Raw genomic sequence first — 27,359 nt, forward strand, 5'->3', positions numbered from 1 at the left:
AGAGTAGATGTGTGTGCATATACGTGGGATTTATATGCTGGAACACGGGGATGGATAAAGAGAGAAAAAGACGTAAAATATGGCAGACGAAGGTGTAACAATCTATACACTAGAGTGGAAGAATGGGACATGAGGGAGAGGTTTGTGGAGGGTACATTTCCTGTACATAGCTCTAGCAGATGGCTCTCACGGGTCTGATATGTACGATGACAGCTAATAACCCATGATATAGAGCCTCATTCCAGCCCAGCAGGTTGGCTTTAGCATTCAGTTGAAGCCGGTGGCTCACTTAAACGATAAACACTGTGGAAGTTACCTTCAGTTCCCAGTCTGATGTGTAAATCAAAACCCTCACTCAACATCAAAGTGACAGGAGCCACAATCGTCCGTTTCCACCACTAAACGGCATACACACAGTCGCACAACCCACTAAGTCCCAATAGATCACCCTCAACCACGAGAGTATCCATCATTTTTGCAGCACAAGGCAAACTGTGCCAAAACAGTGAAGGGCAAGACATAATGGTTGGCAGTAGTATGGCCAAATGGTTCAAGAATTGAGAGGGTAAATGAAAAATCAACACTTGACAGGGTGCTATTGTCACTGGGCTCTCGAGTAAGACAACTAGGGCCAGTTTTAATAAACAGGGCAAATTAGTGCAAGAGCACAATTTCAAAAGAGCGCCAATGGGTGTGAAAATTTCTGCAGGTGATTTACTAACAACGCGTAAATTAAAGAACACAGACGTAAGATCTCATTTACATATGGACCAACGCAATATACCAAGCGCAGCTTTAGCGTAGTTGCAAATAAAGAATTAAGAAATAAAGATGCCACAGTACACTGAAAAGAATCGGTGTCTAAAAAATGAAGGTTAATATAGACTTGGTATTGTATGACTCCTAATTTGACGAGCAGAAACGTTAGTAAATCGCATTGCATGATTCATTTGAATACTCTCCTCCCATAAATTTTCCGTCTGAAAGGGAAACTTCTAGAAATGCATATTCACTAAGGTCAGATGCAAAAATTCATTTGAATACTCTCCTCCCATAAATTTTCCGTCTGAAAGGGTAATTTTTTGAAGTGAAAAGACGGTTTGCGCTGGCGTAAGCTATTAGTAAAACTGGCCCTTAACCTCAAGCGCTTTCACACTACTTACGTCCCAAACGACGCACATAAGTTTTTATAATGTTTTGGAAAAAAGTCCAAGTCTACAATTATTTGATTAAAACTTGTTTGTAAGAACAGGATTATTGAGAAATATTATTACAATTTAAAATAACTCTTTCAAATTTTCAGCCGCCATTAATTCAGTGTTCACTGTCACGTGGTCCTTTAGAAATCATTCTAATATGCTGATTTGATGCATAAGAAACATTTCTCATTATTATCGATATCGAAAACAGTTGTGCTTCTGTGCCAACTTTTCCAAGATTTATAATTGTTATTACTGTTCAATTTAATGCACCCTTGCTGAAAAAGCATTCATGTCTATCAAAAAAAAAAATTTACTGACCCCAAACTTTCGAATTGAAGTGTATATTTATGCATATTAGGGTATTGCATTCTAAGCTTAGCAAACATGCTAACAACAAATGCACTCAAAGTTACAGTCTATGTAGAGAGTTCCAAATCTCTCAGTTCTATTATAATTTTAGGATGCTGACTTAGAAAGCAGCTGTCTATGTAGGCAGTAAGCATCAAGTCATCTCACAAAGTTTTGGAACAGAGCTAATTAGTCTCTATGAGCAAAACCAAATGTACTGTATGGAAGATATGAAAACGTGGTCCTCCACTTACCAGAGAGAGGTGGTGGAGATGTAGTGCACCATCTGAATGAAGGGGAGAGGATCCGACGTGGCTCCACAATTATTACAAACACACTGGAAGAGAGAGTAAACACAATTAGAATACATGTTAGGCCCCACACAAAATGCCCTAAAAAAAAAAAAAAAAACAGATAATATCCCCCACCAACCTGTTCGAAAAGTGTCATGGCAAACTTCTGATGTGGGATGCAGTGCTTGGCTGTGCAGATGTCCTCCTTGGTCTCATCCGAGATGTGGAAGTGGATCCGCATCAGGAGGTTCTCCTGAAGAAAACCAACACAGACAGTTTGGATCTCTTCTAGTAAATGTGAGTCGGTGTGTATGTGTGAGTGCATTGGCTTTCTCGTTCCTTTGATCTGGCTCTGATAAACAATTCTGGAACAAGATGTTTAGCTCCAGTGCAATACAGCATGCTGGCTTTTTCTGGAGCATTTAAACAGTGAGGCATCTTTGAACGGTTGTTTGTGTATGTGTGTCAGAGCGAATGACTTGTGTGGTCCGGCTCTTATATTCATTTTTCTCTGTCAGCACTCACTTCACGTTAATCTGATCAAGTGAGAACAACACATCTATTTTTCATAAGAGTCCTTTTGATTCCCTGGCTGAACAAATTTAAAATCAATCGATCACACTGCAAGTTCCTGACAAAGGAATACAGGGTGAATGAGGGAGTGGGAGAGAAAGTGAGCGAGGTGAATAAGACCATATATCAAATCTCTAGTTCCCTTCTTTTCATCTCGCTAACAGCCGTGGACCACATTTGCAACACCCCTACAACTACCACTGCTGGAGAAACTACTTTAAAACCAAAGCTCCCCAAGCTACATGCTACTCAGTTTTAATCAAAACAGTTAAACTACAGTCGAGCTGCAAATTTGAAAAAGTAGCTAGCTATACTATAAAATTACTAAGGAACAGCAGCTTCATTAAATCTAAGGCAACAAAATTGTTTTATATATAACTATTAAATAATATAAGTTACTTCTGAAATCAGAGCACAGTTTAGCAGGTAGAGAAATTTACAAAATAAGTATACTAGATATATAACTAATAAAACTTGAAAACTAATTTATAGAGTTAGACTGAAGTAGTCTGAAGTCCAATTTTATTACATATAACTATTTTAAAACTACTGAATAGTTTTATTGTAGTTTTATTTATATTATATTATAGCATTTAATAATATTTTAAAGTAGCTATGTTTTTATATTTAATTTTTTTAATACATTTTAATTAATTTTAAACTTTAACTGCTTTTATTAGTTAGTTGCCAAGCAACGTTTTTACATTTTTCATCCAATATTTTTATTTTATTTTATTTCAGCTTTATTCCAACAAACGTTTTTAAACAGTTTTAGGTAGCAATGCTACTGTCATCTTGGATGACAAGTGGCATTTATTATAAAGAAATAAAGCTGGTAAAACATAAAAAAAAAAAGGTTCAAAATGTTTATTTTTATATATTTTTATAGTATTTAGTAGTATTTTTTAAGTTTTTTTAGTTTCAGTAAGGTTTGTGTGGATTTTTATACAAAAAAATAAAAAATAAAAAAAATCAGCAAAGCAGCATTATGTCAAGTTTTCCAGAGGACTTGAAACAGTTAAGCTAGTCAAACAACTAAAAATAAATATATAGGTAAGTTAGTACCACAAGTACTAGTTATCTACTCCCCAACACTAATAACTCTGAGTTCACTGAGCTTGTAAATAGACTCTTCACACACTGCATTCAACCTAATTTTTCACTCTGAAAAACATCACATCTCACACCCTCGACTAGACACTTCTCATTGAGTATCACACAACAAATCATTAGTGTATGGAGCATTTCATTTCCCGCTCAGATAATAACGCAGCTATTTATGCAGGGGTGCAGATGTGCAGAGGAGCGAGGCAGAAATGAAGAGTTGGCATTTCGCTAATGTACTGCCTGTCGTCTGGTGCACGTGAGGAGAGGGGTCGCGTCTAAAAGACGGATGGCGCGCCAAGCGCTTTGGCCCCATGCCTGCGTCTGCCTCAAACAAATGGGAGAAATCATGGCAGCTCCATTCAACAGATCCTCAGCTAAAAATAATGAGCCCGCGACAGAAACAGACCTTTGTTACCAAACTGCAGACGAGGTGCTAATTGAACTAAATAACACTTTGATGGTGCTGTCTTTTGTGACCTTATGAGTAAGCACAGCTGCATTCACAGATCTATGGCAGAAAAGCCCTGACATAGACAGTACTGGCTGCATATAAATGGGTATTTAGGATGGAGCCAATCACAGGGTCTCTCGGCGAGCTATCTTGATTGGACAGCTCAGCTGCTCGCCCGTGAATGATCGTTCAATTGCTTATTTGCTTAAAAGCAATTATCCGTATTGATGCTCACGCTGTGTGTCCTTTAAGGACATAAATGTGAGATAAACACAATCTATGGTCCTTAATCAGGTCCGGGCCGAATAATCAGGTCTGGGGATTAGAGGAGTTGGTTGAGGAGTACAGGAAGACCTTATAGAAAGCTTCCACATCCTTAATGATCCTATCCAAGCTCATTTAAAGCAACAGGAGGGCACGTATATATACCTGCCAACTCCTGCTGCCATATGACTGTAAAGCCCATGACGCCTACGGCCATAAATCTAAATATCCACTTAAATACAGCTCCAGTGAGTGTATGAGCAGTCTACCTTTTACATAGGAAACAACAACGTGCTCTTACATTCAATATCAACCATTTTTAACTTTAATTGGTCTAAATTGTGTATATTATTGTAATCCATCCAGCAGTTCTTGAACATAAGAAAAAAAATCTTATTACTGGTAATAAAAACTAAAACAAAACTAAATAAAAACATTTTTTTCTGAACTTAACTGAAATAATAAGCAACATAACTGGAAAAAAACTCAAAGTAAATGAAATAAAAATAGCCAAATATAATTTTAGTTTTTGGTACATGGTATATTATAAAACTATTATAATACTTAAAACCTTTAGTAACACTAGAACGTGCTGAGAAATTTAACATTTTAAAATAACTGGCTGCTTGAAAATACACTAAAAAATAAAATTAAAAATTAAATATTAAAACCAAAACTAAGTTTGACGAAGTCAATGAAACTAAACTAAACTGAAAAGATGCATTTAAAATTAAATAGAAAAAAAAACTGAAATACTGAAATGGATCCTCTGATGAGAATGAATTGAAACTTTTTTGGGACCACTGTATCCTTCTTGGATGAGGTAATCCTAGAATGCATTGTGACAAGCTCAGTAAAAATGTCCAATTAAGATATTTTATTCAGCACTTCAAAGTAGTTTGATCTAATTAAAATGGAGTATTTCATGCAGTATGTGTGTGCTATGTATCTTCATTGCTTTTTGATTATCAAGTTGCTATTTTGGTCACATGCTAGTCCCACACTAATCTGGAATGACCTGTGAGTGGAAGATAAGCCTCTCTTGCATTTCAGTTGATGAATGTGAATGTCTTTTAATGGACTTTTTTGTAAAAACATTTTTACCGAGCTTGTCAAAACGCATTCTAGAATTGCCTCATCCAAGAAAGATACATTTGCCCCAAAAAGTTTTTGGACAGAAAAGTCTTTAAAAATGTATGCATTTTTGTGTATCATCCAATCAGATATCAAACCAAGTGGCCTTTTTAAAAAGCATTTCACATCTTAAAACAGATATAATATAAAGTATAAGTATCTTTGGCTTTTCTGCTTGGGGAAATTGGCTATTAAAACCAATAAAATTCACCTGGTGGTTAAAAGTCACTGTACAATGGCTCAAGATTGTTCTGAAAGTTAGTTCTGAGAAGAAATCTATTGGGTTTTTTTTTGTTTTGTTTTGTTTGTTTTTTTGCAAATGTGAATTTATTTGATATTTTTTATGACACTTTAAGTGTGACTTTAAGCCTAAAAAAAAAAAAAAGAAATACAGCTCTTTGTAAGCATTTCACATCTTTAAGCCCACTTTTTGTTGCCACTGTATTTACATTGCTGATAAAACATGTAGTATGTTTGTGTGTTCCAACAACGGAAGGAAATAAAACCATCCATTACTTTACAGTTAAATATGAATCAACCTCAGACGGTTTTATTTAAAGTCTCGTTGCATTTTCAGAGAATCCTATCAGCCAGCCATTTTAATTCAAATACACTTATCAAAGATACGCCAACACGTCCTACCAGAAAGTCACCGAGGCGCATCTTATTCAGTGCATGGAGTAATTTATGAATATTACAAAAAGTTGTCAAACTTCAGCTGTCTGCTTTCCTCCGGAGTTATTTTCCCTGTGCTGTTCAGACTTCATGTTTCCATTTCTACCACTCTTCAAACCACACAAGAATGAGCACAAGCATCCGTGCTTGAAATTCAACACCTAACATCTCTGGAATCTGAGATCAAGGTTGACAAAATCCAAGAGAGGAGCGGAAAAAGACAGAACGGAGAAAGGGGATGCAAGGAGAGACGAAAGTAGGGTTGAGGAGAGGTGAGAGGAGGAAATGCCTGAGAGAGAAAGAGGGATGAGAAGAGAGGAGGTAAAGCTGATCATTGTGTCAGCAAAATCAGAAAGTAACTTATATGGAGAAAGTGTGGAAGAAAGGGGTGAAATGGGGATAAAACAAAAGTCTTACGAAACACTCGGCCGCGTCGTCCATGATGCCCAGCTGGAAGCGCTGCTCGTCTTGGAAGGTTTTGGCCAGAGCGCTGCGCAGAGCGTCCGATGGGAGCACCTTCTCACTGCTGAACTGGAACTGGGCAAAGATGCTCTGAAACCACAAACAGCACCCGAAAGTAAGAATGAGAAACTGATGCAACTAAGACACGCCACAGCACACAACAGCTTTCGTCAGCCTGCCCACTCACTGTGGAGAGAATACACACGTCGAGAGAAGAGGGCTGACATACTGTACTGTAAAAACATTACACTGCAATACAACAAATCACAGACTCTGTGAAGAAATCAATAAACAAACACACAGGCTGAGTTTCAAAACCTAGCGACTTGCCTACTCCTTAAAAAGCATTTTTGTATATGATGCCCAAAAATGCAGTCTAGCTATGTAGATCAGAAGCAAACATGCCTGTAATAAACCATATGAAAATAAACCAAGGTTTTACTACAAAAAAAACAAAAACAAAAAAGCATGGTTTCTATAGTTAACCCATAGTAATCACAAATTAGCCATGGTTCTGCTACACTAACCATAGTGTAGTAAAACTGTGGTTATACAAATGGTTATCAATATGCAAAAAACATGGTTTCAACACTTTTACTACAGTAAACCATGGTTCATTTTCATAAGATAACATTCCACCAATGTTGTCTAAATAAACATTTCAATGTACCCAAAAATGTTATTTAGGCAAGAGAGGGGCCAAAAATACAAAAATGTCAAATTCAAAATTATTTAAGGAAAGAAAAAAAATAAAACATAAAACATAGTTTAGGCCAGGCCCAGCTCCAGAATCTAATCACTGAGGGTGCTCTAACCTTAATATATACAGCATGTAAAGATTTTAGTGCCATCCATTGCTATGGTGCACCACTCCATTCATAATCACTAAAAAGCTGTCATTCATCTTAGTTAATCACGATCTCACAAAGTTACGTTATAATCAATGAAGTTCTCTACACTGCACAATGAATCTCTTATTTACATTGCGTCTACTCTTTGTTATAATGAGATGATTCATGCTGAACACAACATCTAAACAAAAAGAATGAATGGATTCTAACTCTAATGCCTCTGATTGGCTGTTGCTTTTAAAGGGGTCATATGATGTTGCTAAAAGAACATTATTTTGTGTATTTAGTGTGATAAAATGGGTATATGTGGTTTAAGTTTAAAAAAAAACACATTATTTTCCACATAATGTACATTATTGTTTCTCCTCTATGCCCCGCCTTTCTGAAACGTGGCAATTTTTACAAAGCTCATCGGTCTGAAAAGCGAGGTGTGCTCTGATTAGCCAGCTATCTAGAGCATTGTGATTGGCCAAATACCTCAAGCATGTAACAGAAATGTTACGCCCCTTACTATATTGGGATGGCGTGTGTCCCAGAGCGCCGAGACAAAAACATTAAAACCCATTATAAGTGAGGCATTTGTTACATCCAGTGAGCACATTATTACAGATTATAATTGCAAAATCAGCGGTTCTCAATTCCAGTCCTGCGCCCTCCAGCTGGGCATATTTTGCATGTCTCTCTTTGTTAACACTCCTGATTCAGATAATCAGCTTGTTAGAAGTGAGCTCCGTGCATGAACTGTGCTCCGATTTACATGGTCAATACACAGTGTTCATTGCTCTCTACTCCCTGAGCAGCGGAAATTTGTTGAAGTTTACCTCACTTCGGAACATTCATTCAAGGATTTGCACTGCGCAACATCTTCACACACAGACAAGTGTGACATCATATATCTCGGTAAATAAATACAATTTACATTCACATATCGCACACTTCAATGCACTTTGAATGGAACATATATGTTCGCTCCGAGCTAGAATCATGGCAGAATATCCTGTGATGTCCACTTCTTAGGGCACTTACGCTCGAATAGAACAAACATCTGAAGCGATAAGAGAAACATACAAAATGTTTTACACGTCTTTTTACACGTTGCATTTCATCCCGCCACGTAAACATAAAACCTGCATTTGTAATTGGAGAAATGACAAACAACAAGCGCTACTCTACACTGCTCAAAACTCGCGTTTGAATCGTCTGTGGCAAATCCTTTAAATATGTAAACGTACTTACAGACTGTGAGTCAGAACAGCCGGTATTGTAGTCTACTCTCCCAGGATCAGGAAACAGTCCACCATAAAATGCGCTGCACACATCTGAATATTTGGGCTGAATTGTTCTGGAACAGTGTTGTAAATACAACTTAACCACTGATTTCTAGTTGTGTCCTCTTTTGGAAGGCCAAACAAAGTACAGATCTTCTTTATGCACCAAGAGCTTGTAACACTCCAAAGAGAAAGGAAAAATTGAAATCGCATCATATGACCCCTTTAAGAAAGTAACATATGTCTGTGATTGGCTACATTGCTCAAAGCTGAAAAAACACATTGGAATAGAAACCGATCTACAGAGCGCAAAACCATATAGCACTGGATAGTTTGCCAAATCTGCAATGAAATGCCATTATTACAGCTTTACCTGAGGGTGCTATTGATTTTGTTAGCACCCTCTAGCATCCCCATTGAACAGGGCCTGGTTTAGGCAGCAATGTTTAGACAGCCATAGACAAGTATGCAAAAAAATAAAAAATACTAAGTAGGAGGGTTTTTGTTGTTGTTGTTGTTTAACAGCTAGTGTTTAAACAGATTTGAATGTCCAATAAAGCCAAGCAAATGTTCCAGTGTGCCCACTAATTCTGTTTAAATGGCCATCTCAGTAGGATTTGAAACACAGCAAATGTTGAAATGTGTATAAGTAGGCAGCTAACAAAATTTTTAAACAGCTAATATTGGAACATGTCCAAATGCCCAAAAACCATTAGGTTTTTAAACAACTAATATAAGTCCAATAAATGGCCAAAATACTATCATTATCATGTGAAAAATTGTGGTCGGTAAGACGACTCACTACAACATTAGCCATACAATCAAACTTCCTCATGACATAACATTTTGTGGAGTCTCACTCTACTCATTCGATTGGACAAGCTAGTTCCTGTAGCAGTGGTTGGGAAACATCTGACTAAGATACTGAGCTCATTAACAGTGAACATTCAAACAAACACAGAGTCCTAAAAGCCTGCGATGGAATCTATTCTCCTGTCCATCAGCATTGGCACTGTTATTGAACTCAATGAACAATGACTGCAACACAATGCTCTCTCACCAGAGGACATCCTGATAAGCTGAACAAATGGACACGGGCGAAACTCATAGTGCAAAGGCAAATATTTGCTGCGGCTGCAAACACACACACACATACTGCAGTTTTAAAACCCTCATATATGCAGTGGGCACACTGCCCAAGGCAGCCCCCTATATATGGAGGTGGAATGGGGGGTTTTCCCCTGAGCGGGACAGGCCGGTGGCTTTGGAACAGGTAATGCAATGTGCTGACTGCACTGCGCCAAGGAGAGAAAGAAAGAGGATGGAGGGAGGGAGGGTGGAAGAAAATGAGAGAAAGAGTGGGAGGGACAGACGTAGAGGGTTATGTACCCCACTGAGGAAACTCGATGAGAGGAAAATTCAGCCACTGCATCATTTCCCCATGCAGCTCTAATCACAAACTGTTCTGCCCAGCTAAGAGCCTGGAGTGATTTTCGCCTATGGACATATTTTAATGTCCTCTTCCTTCCCCATCTCTCTCTCTCTCTCTCTCTGAGCTGATGAAACACTCAGGACAGATAAGGGCCAAATGGAAGTCTGGTGTGTGTACTCAGCAAATATATCACTCGAGCAATCAGTGCTCAACCGAACTGCAGCTCTGTTCTGCTCTCCTCAGCGTGAGCGGGGCGACAGCACATGCCCTCACACGCTCACGACAAACTCTGCGCTCGGATCTGATGTAGCAGAATATATTTATCAAAAGAAAACTATTCTTCAAGTTTGAGACACTAGTTTCCATGAACTTTCTTGTTCTTAGGCAGGTAAAGTCTGTTTGACTGGCAAATTCAACCCATCATTCGTTATGTTTTATCTGAAGTGTCAGTGCTGGTCTGTGTTGAAAACACTGAAGAAATCATTTGGAAATGCGCATAGACTTTGTAATCAGAATTTCTGTCCATCCAAAAGTTATAATGCCACTGAAAAAGTGCTTAAACCAGCCTAAACTGGTGGTTTTAAAGGCTCAGGTAATGCTCTATGCGATCCCAGCCAAGGATAATAAGGTCTCGTCTAACGAAACGGTCATTTTCTAAAAAAATAAAAATAAATAAAAATGTATATACTTTTTAATCACAAATGCTCGCCATGCACTAGCTCTGTGATGTGAGAAATTACAGATTTTTTTGCTACATAAGGCCCTTATTCCTTGGATGGGATCGCATAGAGACCTTTGAAGCTGCTTTGAAAATGCAGTTTGGACCTTCAACCTGTTGGTCCCCGTTGAAGTCCACTATACGAGAAAAAGAAAAAAAACCTGAAAGGTTTTCCTCAAAAACCTTAATTTCTATTCAACTGAAGAAAGAAAGACATGAACATCTTGATTGATATGGGGGTGAGTAAATGATCAGGACATTTTATTTCTGAAGTGAACTAATTCTTTAAGGCAGAAAGTCGACTGTTGGGCCGTCTCGTTTTTGTGGTGTGTTCCATACTGCTGGACTTTTTTCAGCTGATTGAACATGTTGGCAGTGAAGCCCATTGGTGCAAGAGATCACTCTGATTGGCTGTTCTCAGCAAACCAGTGCACAAGAAAACAAACGGGAGTGACAAAATCCTGCAAATTCTGCTTTATTTACGTTTGTACATCCGCAGTCCTAGCTCTTCCAGTTTCCCATTTTAAATGATGAAGCCAAACTACTAAATACCTGCAGGTATGGAAGATTATTTCCTCTCATGCAGGTGCAAAACATTCATACTAGTAGGCCATTGGCTGTAGTCTTTGTGGTGTGTTCAAAACACAACTTTTCAAACACAAAACTAATATTGGCTTTTGTTGTCACTAATTCTATCATGATGGTTTGGTTTGTCTGGGCTTTTATCGTCCTGGCCAAGCTGGTCTTGAGCTTGTATAGCTAGCTAAAGAGTGCCCAAAACCCCTCTAAAATCAGCCAACAGACCAACCTAACCAAGAGTGGAGACAAGTAAACCAGATTAGGCACTTTTCTCAGCAGGGACGTACTGATTATTGTACAAAAATAAATCAAAAACAAAGTGTCTCATGCTCTAGTTAACCTGATACTTGCCTCAAACAAAACTCTTGTGTTACTTTGAAAGACATGATGCAACTGAACTGAAAAATCTTCACAAATCCAGTGATTAGTTCACTCCCAGACCAGCTTAACAAGCAAAATTAGCTCAGTCAACCAGCTTCACTACAAAGCCTGCTTGCGTGTCCGAACTCACGTCTAAGTGGGTACTACATTCGAATTTTTAACTAATTGGAAACCATTGAAAAGTTAGGATGTTCTATATCCGCCAAGTTGATATGGCCATACTCTTTTAGTGTACCATTTTTTGCATACAATATAGTAGAAAAGTACTTGATTTGGGACGCAATGGATGTTTTTTTATGGGGCAAAATAGCTTTCTAACCAAAACTGACACGTATACACCACTCTGACCTTCCCAATAAGGGCATTCATAGATAAACTTTCCCAGGTCCAGCCACAAACCGCCTTGAGCCTTTATACTGTATTATATTACAGAGCGTGTAGAACTGGGAATCCCATTTGAGGGTTGAGTGGTCCATGTGTGTAATAGCAGTGTTGCAGTGATGTATAGTCCTTCTCAGCTCAAACAAGGACAAGGAACCCAACCGGCCTTGCTATACTCAAAACATGCAAGTCCAGTCATATGCATACATACACATACACATACACATACACACACATACAAACCACCAGAGATTTTGTTGTCAGCTGCGAACCCTGAGGCATAGCCTGTGAAATGAGACATTAACCTCCAGTCAAAGACACAAGACAGTCCTCAGCAGTGACACATATCATCTACTCTGCTCAAAACTCACAAGGGCAATGAGTACACACATGCACACATATCCTCACAGGAGCAGCAATCTTGTGACGCACATAAATATATTAATATTAAACACTCCCTAGGCTCAGTTTTCAAATTGCAGAGGGATTGAATCTCATGCTGATTATGAGTTTGTAATTGGGTTTAACTCAATCGCTGGCTCTCACTACATAAAACGGCACAAATATAGAGATGTCACTGGAGCTTCTATAATTGGAAACATCATCGTAATAGAGGTGGCGGCTTGTGTGAGTGACTGTGACTTTGCATTTATTTTGTTTGTGTGAATGTGTGTGTGTACTTGTTGCCTCCAGCACTGCAGTTCCTCAGCGGGGCTGATAGTCGGTAGAGGTCACCAACCTCAAGGCACTATCACACCTCGTGAAGTGGCAGTAATGTGGGCCCTTGCCACCCAATGTCACACTATGGCCTCTGTGACATGCAGCATCTCTGTTGACAAACATTGTAGGCTTAAAAATATGGTCAGTCCATTCAAATTATTTAGCTAGCACAGGAACACTGCATTCAACTATATTAACCACTGTGAGTTTGTCTGTTGATTCATATTCTCTTTTTAGGCCCCTAAATGTGCACTAAATTAGTTTTAAATTCATAATACGGGCATCACTTTGTTTTTAAATAATTAATAATAATTCATAGATTAAATAATATTGACTTAATTTATAGCTGTTGCTGGGTAATGCACAAATCATTTCACATAATATTTTACTGTTAAATCAAACAAGTAATTAATAAATAAATAAATTATAGACTTTTTTGAAAATAGTTAGAAAGTGTTAACAGCAATATAAACAATGTTACGATTAAAGAGAGAGTAAATCCTATACCAACTGAAATGAGATTTAAGTTTATGTTATCTAGCAAGGACATTAACTTATTGAATGTGAGAGAAAATACATTTTTTTTAAGTTTCAAATGATTTAAAATAAATTTTGTTCTTTTGAACTTCCTATTCATCAAAGAATATATCAGTTTCCAAAGAAACATTAAGCAGCACAACTATTTTCAACACTGCTAATAAGAAATGTTTCTTGAGCATCAAATCAGCATAGAATGATTTCTGAAGGATTATGTGTCATAGCTTTGCCATCACAGGAATAAGTGACATTTTAAATATATTCAAAAAGAAATAGTATATTTACATCAAATAGATACAGAGACTTCTTTCAAAAACATAAAAAAACGAACCAACCTCAAACCTATGAACAGTAGTATATATCAAAATGTCACTCAGAAAAATATAAAATACCAATAATTAATACAACTGAAGTAGTTGTTAGGTTGAAAACGCAATGAAATCAAAGAAGGCAATCAGTAAATAATATTGGCCAAGTGTTACTTATGCATACTTCTGCAAACAATCAATGATTTTTTCATCTTCGTACCCCTCAGCTAATTTGCATCTCAGTAAATGAACATGATATTCCCCACAGTGTGAACGCTTTCAAATAAACACATTTGAAGAATTCAGCGGTATCCAGAAAGGAACGGTGTGGCGAGGGCATATTTCAACACTCATTAGTAGCGTTAGATCATTAAATTTCAATAACATGGCTGGCAAGCAGGCGGCTGGCGGGCGGCACGCGTGAGGAACTCTCAGAACTGATGGGCCGAAACTAACGTTTCTCCATTAGAAATGAGAAAGGTGACGTAACGCATGCCAGTCAAGGCTATAGCGGGGGACAGCCAGAGCCACATGAGATCACATGCCACCAGTCAGCAGAGGGTTTGGCAGGAAAAGAGCTCAGGAAAAGACCTGAGGGACAGGAATCCGCCTCAGAGTCAGGCATTGAGCTTTATCACAAAGTTTCATCACAAGGCCTGAACAGAAGCATGCCATCATGTTTGTAAGAGGAAATACCAATGCCGTGCTGAAAAATTACGCAGTCGACTCAACAACATTTGTCATTTCAGGTACTGCGAGACAAATTGTTTTGAAAACCACAGTCATTCCTTTTTCCTTTCAAAACATAATGGAGGCTTAAAGCTTGTTTGTTTGGACGTGATTAAAATGAAAGGTCTCTTTCCATGTCTGTTTTGTTCTGAATACATTACCTGATGATATCATTTGCTTTTAGTCCCGAATGGTTTAACAGTGAATAGGAATGGAGCTAAATTTAACACTAGGCTTAATACGGTGAGAAGAAAACAAGAGCGAGAGAGAAACTGTGAGAGTGTGAGTGAAGAAAGAATGGAAGAGCAGGAGAACGAAAGGAATAACAGTTCCTGGTGAACACTCATAAATCCAGGCAAATATGTGAAAGCATTCTCATGATACGGCTCTGTGTCACCACAGCAGTGTGCTTTCTGATGCCTCAGCACTTCACACACACTTCATTTAGAGAGAGAGAAAGAGAGAGATCTATCTATCTATCTATCAACCTACCTACCTATCCATCTATTTCATAATTAAACAGGTCACTGAGATAATTCTTCTGGTTGGTCATCTTTAAAACTGCAAAACAAACCCAGACAAGGTCATCAGGACTCCTCTCTTTTTATCATCTACCTACCGAAATACCTACTTTCTTATTTATTTATTTATCCATCCATCCATCCATCCATCCATCCATCCATGAACCAGACTCAAAGGCATAAACATTAAAGACTCAGGACCATACAGTTCCTCTATCCTCATATAGGAAGCAGTATAAATTAATCTCAATTTGACTCAATTCCACAGAGCCAATAGGACTAAAGATGACCAACTCTAAGGAAACCAACACCAAGAGGCACAGATTGCATTTATGGCGTCACATGGGCGTGAAAATGGGAGCACAGAGTAGCCAAGGTAACAGGTAGCTGTGGAAACAGTGGAAGGTGCATGACCTATGCATCAGCAGAAGAACCAAGCGTTCAGTTCAGAGAGAGCAAGACGCCTGGCCATAAAATAAAGAGGTAAATCACCCAACACCAGAACAAGATTAGACCAGACACAAAGTAGAGAAAGAAAAAGACCTCTCAATCTATCAGGCTATTTGTACCTCTCCTTTTCTCTCAGGCGCAAACACAGCCAACAAGAAGCGTTGGTATTTTTGGAAACAAATGGCCAAGTACAAATCTGACGGCAAAGATTTCTTTTAACACAAAACAAGGAGATTTCTTAAAGAAATATGTCAGTTTTGTGACTTCTTACTGGTATGTGACACCTTTAAATAGCACAGCTACTTTTAGCCTGAGGGCGACTAGAGAACAGGATATTGTTTGAATGAGAGGCCTTTGCTTGTTATTTAAAAAGAGACCTGAGTTGTTTTTCCTAGCATATATCTCCCTCTGCTCCTCCTTCTCCTCCCATCTCTATCAGCCTCCAGGCAGGAAATTAAAAAGACTTCCTCGAAAAAGAGCGACAGAGAGCTCTTGATGTTGAGAATCTCATTTTCATTCTGTTCCTGTGCTACAGTAAGGTCAGCAAGGAAGTCAATTAGTCCAAGCAGCCTCTACCCTCACCTTGCTGGATCATTTAAAGAGCAGCCTGGGGACACTAGAGATTCCTGTAGCCTCAAGTTACTTTTCTGAGAAGGTACAGTAGCACCTCTTGAACTGGCATGCACAACTGGGCCTTTTTTAGAAAGCACCTGGTAACACTCACCTTCAGAGCGCAGAATATGCACGAGTCCTCCATGCACTTGTGGGTGTTCAGTTGCCGGAAGCTTCGGCGGAAGATGTCGAGATGCCAAAGGACCTGTGGTCAAGAGAGCAGAGGGGTTAAGTCAACTGGTGAACGTAGGTGAAATTCAACTGTTAAGTGCCCATTGACAGAAAAATCTCATAAACAGCCCAAATTTTCCAGAGAAACCACTGCCATTCCTGTTGAAAATACCAGCATGTTGTGTTTTGGATGATGTTACCCATCTTGAGATACAAACTTTTTAACTAGCTTCACCAGTAAGACGTTATTGGCTTTCTAGCTTCACCAGAAAGACCATGGTGATTCACCACTATTTTTGGGTGGTGGACCACCCAAAAACTGCTAGATCATCACCAAAGCAAAATGGACAAATCCAGCAAAACTAGAAAAAACCAATATATTACAAAACTGCAAGTATAATCCTGAAGAGTCTTTTTGTTGGTGGACTGCTCGTAAAGTGTTGTGGAGTAGTGTAGCAGAATTGAAAGTTTTAAAACAGCCCAAATTCCATTAGTCTGGCTTTTCAGGACACCCATGCAAACAAAACAACACTGAACACACCACATAGACAAAGTCTACACTTTTTGGGGGAAAATTACTTTCTTAGTTGACTCTGCACAGGAAGCTGGGAACCTTAAGTAATTTAACATCGAAAAGATGACACACTTTGGCTCTCACTCACCCTCGGGGCAGGTTTTCACATTACACAAAATAGCCCAGAGGCTTCCTGGCCCCGTCCCGCAGCACTCGGCCAATATCTGCACAATCTTCCAATCCTCTCAATAAATACGAGCCAGTCCTGGCTGCTGCTCTCACTCTGATCATCTGCCAGCTGTCCACTCCGCTTAATCCTCTCGGCAGACCAGGAACCCAGCACTTCCAGTGGCCGTCCCGGCTCCGGCGGAGTTTCAGACCGCCGGCTCCCAGTAGAACGAGAGGTAACGGGGAAGACGGAGGGGAGGAAGGATGGAGCGGAAGACAGCAAGAAACAGAGATGTGAGGAGACAAACTGTCTGGAAGAGAGAGGTGCGATCGCACATGAGGAAGAGAAATAGAGTGAAGGAAAGGGAGGGGGAAGATAAAGCGAGAGAGAGAGAGAGAGAGAGAGAGAGAGAGAGAGAGAGAGAGAGATGGAGAAGTACGTAAGAATAAGAGCGCATGTGGAGCGCAGAGGGGGAGATTGCTGCAGAGATATGAAGTTATGAATTACCAAGACCGAACATGCGGTATACGCTGCGGATCAGAGTTGTTTGGAGTTCACTTGCCCCGGGCATGACTCACACTCATCCTATAGAGCAAGACGTAGAGAAACTGCAGAACTAAAGTGGAACAAACAGCGAGACTGCACCTTTACCCATAAGCAACCATCTGGACCCGAATACACAGACACACCTCATTGATGATCAAAGCTTTATCCATTCCTAATGCTTCCACCATTGCCAACTGGGCCCAAAAACAAACCCATAACATCATCATCATCCAAAACCGGGCTTATAAACACACACACACACACACACACACAGACAAATAAAATGACAGATCAGATAACAGATCAGCAAAGCAGCAAAAAAAGACAACAATGCAGAAAAGCTGCAAAATCTCACTGTGTGGAAATCAGTTCTATCTGCTAACAATGCAGGAATGCCACACTTAGCTTGGAAAGCTGTGCTCTGTGATTTTCTGTAGGGTTTGTGATCGTATATCAGTCTCTCCATACCTTACTGCAAATAATACACTGGCACTGTATGGTAAATTCTCAAGCATCTTTGTTCATTGTCAAAGCACATATGGTCCTAGTTATAGTATTTTTTAGAGTATTTGTTAGAGAATTGTTTAATATCCAAGAAGGCAACAATAAATAATTTACTTTTTTCAGTAAGAAATAATGCAGGACAACATGTGTTGATGTTTTTTGGCTTGTTCATTTAATTTATCATTTACTTTAATGATTCTAAAATGTTGGTAGATTAAAGATGTTTTAAGAATAAATCTAAATAAGTAGGGCTGCACCAAAACAAAACAAAACAAAACAAAACACAAAAAACAAAAAACAAAAAACAAAACAAAACAGATATATTATGATATGCCACATTGTCTTTAAATCTGTGAATGCACACTTTAACCATGGTGTACAACATAAAAACCCTTCCTTTTTTTTTTTTTTTTTACTAATGCAGTTCCTCTTTTAACATGGCATAATCGAACAACTAAGTGTCAACTGGTAGAACTCTTTAGAATCACTCAAGCTCACAGATGCAGTATCACCTACTATATCAATTCTGAGCATTGTAACATCCTATTTGACATATTCCTTTTTACATATTTGGAGGCAGGGTGTGTAATGACAAAAATCTATAGCAACCTGCTGTACCTCATGCAGCAACACATTTGCTGCCCCCTGTGCTGCAGCGAGCCAACGCATCATCCTGAGCATGTGGCTCTAACCCGCAGCTACTCTCCTCTGAAAAAAGCAGAGACAAACAAACTGAAATAATCACAAACAAATCGCTAAGTGCAGGACTCTCCTGAGACTGGCGGAAAATAAATAGATGTGTTTCATAACTAATACACAAAGCATCTGCATTAGGTCCGAGGAACAAAGAACACTAAAGCCCCTTTGATTGGGCTAAATATGTGAAAGGGGATTATATAATGCTTTTTTCTTCTTTATCTCCCTCTCCTTCTAACATTTCCAATTTTTTCAAGCACCCACTTTATGTCTTTTAGCGTTATAAAATGATCCTTCAGGTCTTTACCTAGAGACAGCTCGTAGACAGATTATGTCCTCAAAATGGACTATAAAACTTTACACCCCAATTCTTAACAAGCATCGAATGGCTTTCTCATTTCCATTCAAACACTAACACGCAGGGTCACACACATATATAAACATATTTAAACATTCACACACAAACAAAGCAAGGCTCTGGAGTCTCAGCTCTCTTCTCTGTTCCCAAAATCCCCGTGGCAGCACTATGTGATTGTCAGTTCGGTCTTAGGGCAGATTTGCTGCTAGTCTCTGCAGCTCTTAAGCCTGGCCTGGTTTCCTCTCAGTACATCCTCAAAGAGCTCTGCGCTCGTGTGTTCCGACCTGCCTGCCCTTGCTTTTTTCTCATTTCAACTCTCTCACTTTGTATCTCGAAAATAAAAAGCCAAAGAAAATGTTACATGCTGTAGTAGACAAGTCACCCTATTGTTATTGTATAAAAAACAACAAAATTAATTCCAGCAACTCTCTTATAAAACATTACAAATAAATAAATAAATAACCAATCAATCTGTGGTTAGTCTAACTGTATGTATGTACATAGCATGATGAGGATGATAAAGATCAAGAGGTCAAATCCAAGGGCACTAAATCACTAGGATACACGCAGGAAAGGCTGGAAAAGGCACATAAGTGATGATGTAAGTTGTGTGCCTAATAGCGCAGGAAGATGAGACCAGGCTTAAGCAGATTAAGCACAGACCCTGTTCCTTTCCAATCCACTATTAAATGGGCCTGAACCGAGCTTCTACTCACAGCCTCTAAGAAAGACCAGTTCAGGGCTCTCTAACAGCACCGTATGGAAATGCTCGGCCTTTAGCAGCACACTTCAAAGGAGTGAGGCTGAATTTAAGGGCTCCAGCTGAAAGAGAGGAGCTTAGCAGAGCTGAAGGAGTGAGAGGAGAGATGCTTGAGGATGACAGATTGCATTCTGGTGCTGGCGTATGCGCTTTTCTCTCCCCTTCCTTATTTTATTTAGTAGTGATGAATCGGCTACCCACTGAACAATGAGCTGAGTGGATATGGGTGAGGAGCGGCAGTCCGTACCGCAGTTGCAGAGAGGGCATATGAGAGAATGTAAGGAAAAAAAGAAAGAAAATGAAGGGTAGGGCAGGGTAATATACATAAAATATAATTTTTATATGAGACATTTTAATAACGTCTTTAATTTAAATGTCAACTGTCTGTTTCAATGAATCAATTCAAAACTCTGATTTAGTACACTGTAGTGAAGTACACTGTAAAAATCATTTTTCAATGATTATTTGAAAATAAATATTTTAGAATAAAATACTTGTTCATTCTTTCTACTGAAATATTTCACATTTAATTTAATGAGATTCTTCTCCTTTTTTTAGTAATTGTGAAATTTATTTGCAATTACTGAAAATTGTTTCTACACCAAATTTTCAATGTATTAAAATGCTGTTATTAATTATTTTATAGTTTTAAATTGGTGCATAAGGTCCAAAATGAACACAATGGTTTTGCTGAGCTGCTTGCCATTCTAATTTTATACAGAACAATATTAATGTAAATTGTATAGATTTTCATGAATTACTCACCACTAAACTGCCATAAAAACTTATATAAAATGTTCATTTAAAAACCTTAATTCATAAAATGTTAACTTTGGATCTGATTGGTGCATATTTAAAAAAAAAATTAAATTTTTATTTGATTGGTTGTTATTTTAAAAAAAAAAAAAATTAATTAGGTGAAAAAGCATTCACTGTGTAGAAACAATGACTTAATTTTTTTAATTAAATTTTGGTAGGTAATGTGTATGTGTTATATGTGTTTCAATAACTTCCTGCAGAGTCAAACACAGCTACTGTAAATATGCAGCTTTCTGCAGTGTGGGCCCCAGCCTTACATGGTGAAAATATGGCAAGAACCTCACGCAAACAGAGACAACTTTAAGCACAGTGATAAATTACACTCTCCATCACCAGCCCTGCGGAGGGGGCTCTGATGCTATGAAGTCTGAGTAGGCGAGTGGCTGCATCGAGCATTGTGTGTGTGTGTGTGTGAATCCCATGTGGGCAGGCTGGGATGACTCAGAGTGACAGATGCACACGCACCACCATACCCCTACCCCTCCCGTCCAACACCAGTGACCAATCGATCATCCCCGACTCGTGAGAGTAAGGTGAGTTTGCGGCACGATGCAGAAAAAGAAAAACAGTAAAGGTTAATTTAAACATACATACAAACTTAAATTCCATGACGCCAGTGAGTCGGATAAATTATGTATGTTTCCTGCACTGCTGCATCTTTAACATCATAACAAAAGAAGTCATATTTTACTTGTGATTTACGTCAGAGTTTGCTGTGTGTATTGAATGAGATTCAATAAAAAGACTATACTGAACTATACCGCATTTCTGTTGCGTTTTCTACATTGACTGCCAGCGACAACCTGCAATGTAACCACTGTCCAATCCAAAAGCAATCAAAGGGGTCATATGATGCTGCTAAAAATAACATTATTTGGTGTATTTGGTGTAATGAAATGTGTTTATGCGGTTTAAGGTTAAAAAAACACATTATTTTCCACATACTGTACATTATTGTTTCTCCTCTATGCCCCGCCTTCTGAAAGACATCGATTTTTACAAAGCTCATTGTTCTGAAAAGCGAGGTGTGCTGTGATTGGCTAGCTATCCAGCGCATTGTGATTGGCCGAATGCCTCAAGCGTGTGACATAAATGTTACGCCTCTTAACATATTGTGAAGCCTTGTCCAGCCGGAGCGACGAGACATAAACATAAAACCCATTATGATTTCTAGTCGTGTCCTCTTTTGGAAGGCCAAACAAAGTAGTTTCGCTTTCTCAACGAAACAGCGTCACACACCGCAGCCTTGAGTGAGCGAAGGCCGGAGGCCTAGAGTCTAGAGTGAACCACGGCCAGCTTGAGTGAGCAGATGCGGGCGGCTTGAGGCAGATTTTATGAAGGAGCGTACCTTGTGATTGCGGCAACCACATGTGACGACCCCGGGCTGGACGCCGCTTTGTCCACGGTGAAAGCCGATTCGGCGATCCAGTTGATGTATTTCCTCAGCGACCAGCACGGATCAGCCCCAGGCATGACGAAGCGGATATCGTCCTCTTTTGGAAGGCCAAACAAAGTAGTTTCACTTTCACAGTGAAACACACAGGGTCTTTACGACATGGCGGTGGCGGCAACAACAATACTACAACGAGAATAAAAGGAAGGCCTTCTTTCTTTGCGTGAACATTTGGGCAGCATAATGCAAATCTTCCCACATAGTGACGTAGAGATGTGGGGGTGTTAGAACGGGCCGTTTCAGGGGGCGTGGATGAGTCTTAACTTTTATAAAGAATATCTCTTTGGATTTGCAACTTTACAGATCTTCTTTATTCACCAAGAACTTGTAACACTCCAAAGAGAAAGGAAAATTTGAAATCGCATCATATGACCCCTTTAAGCAACTTGTATGACAGGCCATTCACACAGAATGCATTTTAACATTTTAAAATGTGAGACTCATGGAAAAAGAATGCAAAATGAAATGCAAGGTCTATAAGTTGTTTATTTATTTTTTTTAAGTTGAACTAAATTTGAGTGCTGCATTTTAAGAATACTGTGTTGTAACAGTCGAATACGAATAGAAAATCAATAAAAAGCAGGAATGTAAAATGCCTTCTGTGTGAATCTTCACTAATCTGGTTCTGAATCAAAACAATACATTCCAACCAATGTAGCCCAATTCCTGAACAGTGGTTCAGAAAGATTTGTTTAAATTAGCCAAAGACTTTACTCAACTGAACCACAGACTGCTTATTAAATGAATATCTGTCACACTGAAATTCAAGCGTCATTATTTTCAGCAGTCTCTAAAATTTGTGTCAGTATTTTTACTGATTGATTGTCCACATAAAAAGATACTCTTTCTTTCTGACTTTTCGGCAGAATCAGTATGCCAAGTGGTGACGAGTGAGTTTTTGAGTGAGTCAGTGAATCATTCACTTAAACAATTCATTCAAAACACTTGTTTATTTAAGAAACAACCAAAACATTTTAAGAAATGAATCACAGACAAAAACTGAATCAATCCATCCAAAAGTGTTCATTCTCTCACGACTGCTTTGTGGCTGAACGTTTATTCAGTTTTGACATGAACTTGGAATACTGTGTCTAAAAGGCGCTACTTAATATTAACTTCCCAATGCAGAAAAAAAAAATATATATATAAAAAAAATAAATAACAATGCAAACATGCATAGATAGATAAATTAATTAATTTGGATATTTTATGTCATACATTATATTTAATGGAACAGAAAAATTAGGCAAGCACAGCCTGTCAGTAATCATTAAAAGCTGTGGAGTGGACGGCTTCCAGAAGACAATTTGTAAACGTTTGAAAGAGGCACTGAAAAATGAACAAAGTTGTGAGAAATGGGCCAACACAAGGACGAAACTGAGAGAGAGGGTCTTTTTACGTCCTTCGGCTCTGAAGAGTCTCCAAGCATCTGCTACCTGATCAAGCCTGCTGGCCACATTCTAATTTCTCTGATACTCTCACACTCCTCAGCCCTCGGGCCAGTAATTAATATGACAGACATTCTGTTAGGTGGTTGTGTGTGTGATTAATTTTGTGGGAGTTGTAAAAGAAGTGGTCCTAATGAACTCCTCTTTTCTCTTTGTAAAGTCATATCGGGTTCTCTCGCCCTCTCTCCCATTGTTTCATCCTCACGCCTGAACTATACTAATGCCTCACCACTAAGGAGACAAGCCAAGGCAAATATTACAGGCTTGTTAAGGGTTCTTTCAGAGAAGACAGAACTCCTACAGATATAATATTTGGTGGGAGTTTCAATATTTATAAAGGTGGTACATTCTATTCTGCCCACAGTCATGAACACAATGAAAAAGTTTTACACAGCTCTCACTCAGAAAGAACGAATACTGAAAGAGACAGAATAATCACTGTATTAATATATGCACTATATATACATATATATATATATATAGATATAAAACACAACATACTGAAGACACAGCTAAATTTATTATTACAGGTTTATATTTGAAGAATGTTTTAAGTTCACTTAAATTAAAAGTTATAATACTTTTTATGTTCTGTAACAGGCCTAAAAATGTTTAAAATGATGCCTTTCAATTTTACTGTAATGTCTAATGGCAATAAATTTCTCATTTTATCATCAGAAAAAATCCAAATAGATTATTTAAGAGGCATCAGTATCAGTATACTTATCTTCATTCATAGTACTTAGTAAAAATACGACATTTAACAAATATTTAAAATACACCATAGTTATGTTGTTTCTACATTAATGCAGAATCAGTATGAAAATATACTTATAATCTAAAATTTTAATGTTAGGTGCAGTGAATCACAATTAATTACAGAAATGTGCGATTACTATGTTTTTTTTTATCGACTGACATATAAAACTACATGAAATTTTGTTTATTACATTCAATTTTACAAATATAAAGGCATATGACTAATGATTATATTATCAGGGAAATTAAAATAATTAAGAGAGATAAAACGAAACAAAAACAGTCTATCAAAATCACCAAAGTCCAAACATAATACATTACTGAAGCATGTGTGGTAACAGCTAGATTGTTTTCATATGGCCAAAAAAAAAAATTCTGATCCCCCAAAGAGTGCATAAATGTTTGACAATACCTGACTTCCTAAAGTTAAATAAATAATTTCTTTATTATGAGACCAGTAGAGTGTTCCAGGAGGTTACAAGATGGTGACAACTAGCACACATGTCCAGTCCTCCACAGAGAAGTGTCCATCTACCACCAGCAGAACAACACAGGCCGTCAGGCACACGAGGGTAAGGGGCGACTGACAGGGAACGTGGTCTTATAATCTGGGTCACTGCACCTCTGCAGATGTGTGACAGGTGTGAGAGGAGAAGAGACAGGATGCAGCCCCCTCTATAAGGTTACAGGGAGGTAAGACTGTCAGGACGGCTTCCCAAGAACAGATCTTCAGTCAAGCAGACCAGACGGCACAGAGGGAAAGACTCGGGCGAATAATGGTCAGTTAATGAAGGATGTCATGGGAATGTTCCACAAAAGAGCTTCTACAGGGTTTGAATGTTTGCGTGCACGTCCAAAAATAGTGGACAATTGCAGAAACAAGAGTTACAGCACATTAAAAGAATAGTTCGTTCAAAAATAGAAATTTACTCTCATTCAGGCCATCCAAGGTGTAGAAGAGTTTCTTCTTCAGAATAGATTTGGAGAAATTTAGCATTACAGCACTTGCTCACCGTTGGGTGAATGGGTGCCATCAGAATGAGAGTCCAAACAGCTGATAAAACATCATAATAGTCCACAAGTTATCCACACGACTCCAGTCCATCAATTAACTTCTTGTGAAGCGAAAAAGCTACATGTTTTAAACAAATTATTAAGATGCTTTAACTTTAAACCGTCGCTTCTGGACAAAATACAAGTCCTCTATATACTGTATAATAATGCTTCCTCCAGTGAACAAGTTTATCCTCTGTTGTCCTATCACATCCAAATTCACCAATATATTTGTTTAGAACCGTTTTGGGCTGTTTTCACTTGTAAACTTTGCTTGAACTTTGCATATTTCTCTCCTGATTCAGACAAGATACTTTTTTACTAGATAAAGCGATATTATGGATAGAGGACTCGTATTTTAGCCGGAAGTCATGGTTTAGGAATTTGTTTTACAAACATACAAACATTACTGTGATGTTTTTCTCAGCTGTTTGGACTCTCATTCTGATGGCACCCATTCACTGCAGAGGATCCACTGGTGAGCAAGTGATGTAATGCTAAATTTCTCCAAATCTGATAAAAATCAAACTCATCTACATCTTGGATGGCTTGAGAGTGATACTTTTTTTTGTGGTTCTATTCCTTTAGCATAAAAGCATGCGGCCCGTTTTTATATATGCCAATATGTATGTTTAAAATGACCTTCAACCTCCACAGCCATAAAACTTAAAGTCATCCAGTACTTCATCCCTTGACATGTTTAAAGCAGTTTCTCCTGCCTACATCTGTACCCATGCTCTCTTGTCTCAGGTAAGGCTATACAGCTACAGTATGTGACAGGAACAGTCAAGCTACAATGGCCCACTGGGACTCTTCCATGCGGCTTCTAGTTCCAAGCCAGTCCATTAATCCCTACTGTAAACAAGCCAGTGACTGCAGATGTTTGCGTTGCCTCTAGCTCTTTGTACGCTGCAACTTTGTGCACAGGAAATCACAGCCCACCTGGCTTGTCACATTAAAGAAACACTTCAGCTTCATGCTAGATATCTGTCCTGCTCCAGACAGTTACTGACGCTAAATACAGGTAGACCTTTCAACAAACACACTCCAGACATATGGCAGTGCAGGTGAACTATTTATGGTTTATTTAAGTTTTTTTTTTCAACAGCTGTCTTTACACTTGCCGCAACATTTTGTGAGTCAGATAACGACGTTGCTGTTATTACATCACACGGATACACACCAGACTAGAATTGCTGTGCTGTTCTGGTCTCTTTCAGCGTACAGTGAAAGTGCTGCAACATAACAGGCACACAAAGATAAAAATGGTTCTTTTGGTTTAATAGGTATTACTAATCTTATTTCAAGCAATAAACAACTATTCAGAACAGCGTAGTGCCATATGACACACCATTTTTGCATATATTTCATGCACTGAGCAAATTTGCTCATGAATACATACAATGTTTATCATACTGCTGCATACTGTATCATAGTATATAGTGCAAAGTAAGCAGCATGGAAGTCTTGTATACTGAGCACAGTTAATTTTGGGGTTACCCAAGGTAATACTTGTGCAAAGAAGTGAAAAAGCATATCCAGTCATTGTTTACTGGTATTTTTTAGCTTTGTGTGTCTTACATAAAGTACATAAATTAGCATAAATGAATATGGAAACATATTTATCCTTGAGCCAGCATTCCCCAAAAGGTTTACATGAATGTAATGCTTGTCTTTCTCAATTAAAGCTCATCAGGACGGGATGTTTCGTTGCCGCTGGACTACTTACAAATTATTCATCTTATCATACTAAACAACTATTACTATATGAACATGACAAGAAAGAAATTAAAACAGCAAAAAATAGAAAATTAATGAAAGCGGGCATAAAAGGAGGAGAAATAAAGGGAGGGAGAAAATGACAGGGAATGAAAGCAAGAATGGAAGGATGGAAGTGAAAAGGAGAGGAAAATCAGAGGGAAGTAATGAAGGAAAGAGAAAGGAATGGACAGAAAGGAAGGGAACACAAGTTAAAGGGAAACAGGAAAGAATGAATAAAAATGAAAGAACAGAAGAGAGATGCAAGTGCAAGAGAAGTGAAGTGAAGGCAAGTGAAAGGAAAAGAGGAAGGAAGGCAGAAAATGAAAAGGAAGATGGAAGAAATATATATATT

General features: G+C 38.4%; 1 protein-coding gene across 8 annotated transcripts in view; it reads right to left on the reverse strand.

The window, feature by feature from the left end:
* usp54b (ubiquitin specific peptidase 54b) overlaps positions 1-27,359 on the reverse strand; it is a 103,439-nt gene that overhangs the window by 28,479 nt on the left and 47,601 nt on the right. For 7 of the 8 annotated variants that reach the window (XM_042735546.1, XM_042735541.1, XM_042735542.1 and 4 more), the window contains exons 3-6: positions 16,109-16,201; positions 6,465-6,599; positions 1,983-2,096; positions 1,805-1,887 (exon numbers count right to left, since the gene is read on the reverse strand). In XM_042735546.1, the coding sequence (XP_042591480.1) occupies positions 1,805-1,887; positions 1,983-2,096; positions 6,465-6,599; positions 16,109-16,201 (425 nt within the window). Of the gene's footprint in view, positions 1-1,804; positions 1,888-1,982; positions 2,097-6,464; positions 6,600-16,108; positions 16,202-16,829; positions 17,587-27,359 lie in introns of those variants that run through there. The other variant, XM_042735544.1, reaches the window with a different exon arrangement.

The sequence above is a fragment of the Cyprinus carpio genome, chromosome B12, assembly GCF_018340385.1.
Source record: "Cyprinus carpio isolate SPL01 chromosome B12, ASM1834038v1, whole genome shotgun sequence".
NCBI classification, from domain to species: domain Eukaryota; kingdom Metazoa; phylum Chordata; class Actinopteri; order Cypriniformes; family Cyprinidae; genus Cyprinus; species Cyprinus carpio.